The 3,952-nt window shown below is 53.5% G+C and overlaps 1 protein-coding gene across 1 annotated transcript in view; it reads right to left on the bottom strand.

The window, feature by feature from the left end:
* LOC104465929 (probable G-protein coupled receptor 144) overlaps positions 1-3,119 on the bottom strand; it is a gene marked incomplete at both ends in the record, with an annotated part of 6,249 nt that extends 3,130 nt beyond the window's left edge. Inside the window, 4 exons of the mRNA XM_010079174.1 lie at positions 613-1,277; positions 2,012-2,242; positions 2,891-2,954; positions 3,042-3,119. Of these exons, the coding sequence (XP_010077476.1) occupies positions 613-1,277; positions 2,012-2,242; positions 2,891-2,954; positions 3,042-3,119 (1,038 nt within the window). The remainder of the gene's footprint in view (positions 1-612; positions 1,278-2,011; positions 2,243-2,890; positions 2,955-3,041) is intronic.
* Between the last annotated feature and the right edge of the window lie 833 nt (positions 3,120-3,952).

The raw sequence follows: 3,952 nt of genomic DNA, 5'->3' as shown, positions 1-3,952 counted from the left end.
GGAAACACACGGGAACAGAGGGGCCGGGTCCCCCAGAGCCGCTGTCCCCAGCAGGGACCACGTTCCTGTCATCAACCCCCAAACCCCGCTGTGGACAGAAGCTGTGACTGCTCCTTGAGCAGCCCCAGAGCCAGAGCAGGGGCTGGGTTCAGAATCTGCTCCTGACCCACCCAGTAAATCCCCTCTGGAAGGAGCTGGAGGAGGTGGCAGTGCCAGGTCTGAGTTCAGGATTTATCAGAAACATCACGCCAGCCTGGCCGAGAGACTGCGTCCCTGCTCTCTGCACCGGGTGTGCAAACCCTGGGGAACACCATCACTGGCAGGTACGCCGTTCCTCTCAGTAGAAAGAAAACCTGCAATGAGCCCAGGACATCTGGACAGCTGTCTGTGCTGGGGTCACTGCAGGGGCCCTCAGTGACCAAGGGGTCGGTGAAGTCTTTAAGCACGGTCTGCAAACTGCCCAGCCCAGCTCTGCCCATGCCTCTGCTTTCCTTCCCAAAGGAGAAGCACCATTCCCCATACTGCACCAAATTCCCGAAGGATGAGGCTGGCTCCTCGGCTGTCCCTGCGTGCTGTCCCCCCGCTGCAGACGGGGCTGAAGCAGCGAGGGCAGTGACACTCACCTGGGCAGAGCAGCCGCGCGGTCACCTCCTGCACGGTGCTCTCCACCTCCAGAGCGTCCGAGCTCCACCGAAACACGAGGTCCTGCTCCACCACCCAGCACGACCGAACCTTCTCAATCTGCTCCACGCCCAGGACCTTCTGCCAGATGTGCAAGTCGGTGATGTTCCCGCTGAAGGACTCTTTCTCCCGGAAGGTGCCCCCCAGGGAATCTTGATCCTGCCCAATGATGAGCGTCCCCTGGCCGGCGATGGCCTGGGGGGCTGATGGCCCCGCGGCACACAGACCGCTGGCAGACGCCCTCCTTTTACCGTCGGCATAGATGGCCCACGTCCCGTTCTCCTGCTGCCAGGTCACGCAGAAGTGATGCCACTGGCCATCGGCACGGAACACGGGCAGGTATGGGGAATGGTGCTCGTGGACTATGAGAGCAAAGCGAACAAATCCTTCCTCGTCGACAAAGCCACGGAGCTGGAACTCGTTAATAAAAGCCGGCACAGCATAGGAGAAGATGGTAGCAATCTCCTGGGTCCTGGTGTCCCACTGGAGGTGGGCGCAGGCTGTGACAGCAGGCAGTGCTGGGAAGTCATGGAGCACCTTCACGTATCTCGTGTCTGTTTTCTCTCCAAATACTAGGACCGGTACGATGTGGTCCCCTAGAGGGAGAAATTTCAGCCAGCATAAAGGATTAAGCATGGGCCAAATCCTGCTTCTTTCCCCTGGGATGAAACCATCACTTCATGTGCCTCCTACTCAAGCTAAGAACCGAGGGATGCTGCAGGCAGGGACACCCTGTGAGCACGCAGCAAGGCTTCTGCTTCCCCTGTGCCTGGAGGGGCTCAGGAAGGCAGGCAAGCTGAGATCCCATCACTTCAGCAAGTGTCATTTGCAGAAACTTGGGTTTCCAGCAAACAGGATTGCAAACATTGAATCTGGAGGGGACAGCATGTTCCCAAGCGTCCCACACTACAGCAACCAAGAGCAGAGTCAAATGGGGGCATCTGCCATCGGTGCCTTGCTGCTGGGGAACCCCCGTTCCCCTGGTCCTGTCTCTAACGTCACTGCCCTGCAGGACCCACTGGTGACAAACGTGGAGCTGGGGAAGGGCAGAGCTGCTCTGAGGGGAGCTGGGATGGGAGGACAGAACAGAGCCCCTCTGCAACCCCCTTCTGCTGCAACGCATTGAACAATCCCAACAGTGCTGGGCAGCTGGTGTGCTGGGATCACTGGTGTTCACGCTGCCAATCCCAGCCTGCAACTGGAGGTCCTATGTGGTACCACAGTGACAACAAAAATTGAGTGGTAGCCTTTGCAGCTGGATTAATTTTTCAGGATGAAAAAGATCCAGCAGTGCCATGTCTCCAACCAGCCCAAGCCCACCAACACTCACGTCTCCGGCTGGGTCTGCGCAGGACACCGTCTCTTTCGTTCAGCCAGACAGAGCCCCTGATGCGGTGGGACTGCAGCAGTTTGCTCAGGGAAGCTCGCTCGCTGTCCTGGGGTTCAAAAAGCAGCTGAGCAAAGCGCTGGTCACAGTATCGGTGCGCGTGCCACCAGTCCAAACCAGTGGCCACATATTCGTACATGTGTCTTGAGGTCTCAATCGTGACAGGAGCAAAACCTGGAGAAAGACACACACCATGAGGAGAACCAGAGAGCTTCTCCACCCCACTTTTGTGCCACGTACACTACAGGGGTCCGTCTCTTGCAGTATCCCCAGGCACCCACAGACGCTGCCCGGTGCACCCGGAGCAGCTGGAGGCAGGAGCTCACTTCCTCATTCAGCTCCTGGGATGCTCAGTGGGGACAGTGTGGCAGGAAAGTCCAGACTACATTCGAGCTACAGTGAGGGACATCCGTGAGTCTGCTCACAAATGGAATCACTGGACAAGGGCTGGAGCTGGGCAGCTTGTTCAAAGCAGACATGTACAAGCGAATTTTCTCATTTTATCCCCATTTCCCAGCTCCTACAGCTTCTGTATTTGCAGATGCTATTTGCAAGCACAAAGTAACCTGTTTGTTTGCAGTTGCAGCAGCACAAAGACCAGCAGCACAAAGACCAGCAGCTGAGCACTACTCACCTGATTTTAGGCAGCCACTTCACAGCCAGCTGAGCAAATACTCACCTATGCAAATATCACTCCAGGCACAAAATAGGGTAAAAGTTTATTTACCTTTGTTTCTTCCACTGGACACCTTTCTATGTGTTGTTTCTCTGTGCTGAACACTGCTTGTAAAAACACACAGAAGTGCTCATAAAAACACTAACCTTTAGAAGTCTGATTCTGGGCAAGGGCTGCAAAGGCAAGGAGACTCCTGGACAGACTGCTGACCTGTTGGAAAGGATGTTTTGTCACATTCAGATAAAGCTTTAATATTATCTCAAATACTCAAATTACAAAAATTACTATAAAACTCACCAGAAAGCTGAAGAACCAAGAGTCAGGTCTCAAGTCTCTCTTAAACATGCTGGTCAGCTGGAAAGCCTTCACCCTTTGCTAGAATAAAAAAAATGTTACTAGAGACACACTGCAGAGACGGAAGCATTCTGCAGAAAGCTCGTTCACAGCCAAGGCTGCTTTCCTCAGAAAGTCTTGAATCAAAAACAAGAAAACGATCTTCTCTGAAATACCTGTCCTGGGTAGTATCCGATCAACATTATTCTCAGTTCTTCTTAAATAATTGAAGGATTCAGTTGAACATTAGTTTCCAGGATACAAAATAATTAATCATAAAACATATACAGATGTGTGATATTAATGGACAGGCACATTAGCAGAGCCTCTTTATCTGCATTAACTAAATAAAAAAGCCATCATAAATTGCATTGTTAAACAGTGCCAAATCCCTGGCAGCTTTCCTCATTTCTTTTAAAACCCGCAGAAATACAGCACCAGAACAGATCCTGCAGCCCAGCAAAGCCAGCCTCCATGAGCAGCACCCGAACACGCAGCCCAGCACCACGCAGCCATCCCGGAGCGCTGCCCAACACCGGGGCTCTGCCGGGATCCCTGCCACAGCACCTCTGCTCCGGTGGGAGGAAAGTCTGAGTGTGTGGCTGTATAAAACCCAGTAAAGCTGTAGATAAGGGTAGGTAAAGATACAAGCATGGAAACTGGCAATGTGATCTCCAGTGCAAACAATCCTAAAGCTGTCTCTGGGCGCTGATGCTGCCAGCGGGAGCGATCCCTGCGCTCTCCGGGGGCTCTCCTGCGCACACAGCAAACGCACACATCGGAGCACTTTGGGACTGAGGAGACTGGTTCTGAAGCCCAGACTCTAAATAATGCTCACGACGGGTCTTCCAAAGCTCAGCACCGCCTTTCCAAAC

This window comes from Pterocles gutturalis, unplaced genomic scaffold, assembly GCF_000699245.1.
Source record: "Pterocles gutturalis isolate BGI_N339 unplaced genomic scaffold, ASM69924v1 scaffold40383, whole genome shotgun sequence".
In the NCBI taxonomy this organism is placed as follows: Eukaryota; Metazoa; Chordata; class Aves; order Pterocliformes; family Pteroclidae; genus Pterocles; species Pterocles gutturalis.
This window is presented reverse-complemented; position numbering and strand designations above follow the sequence as displayed.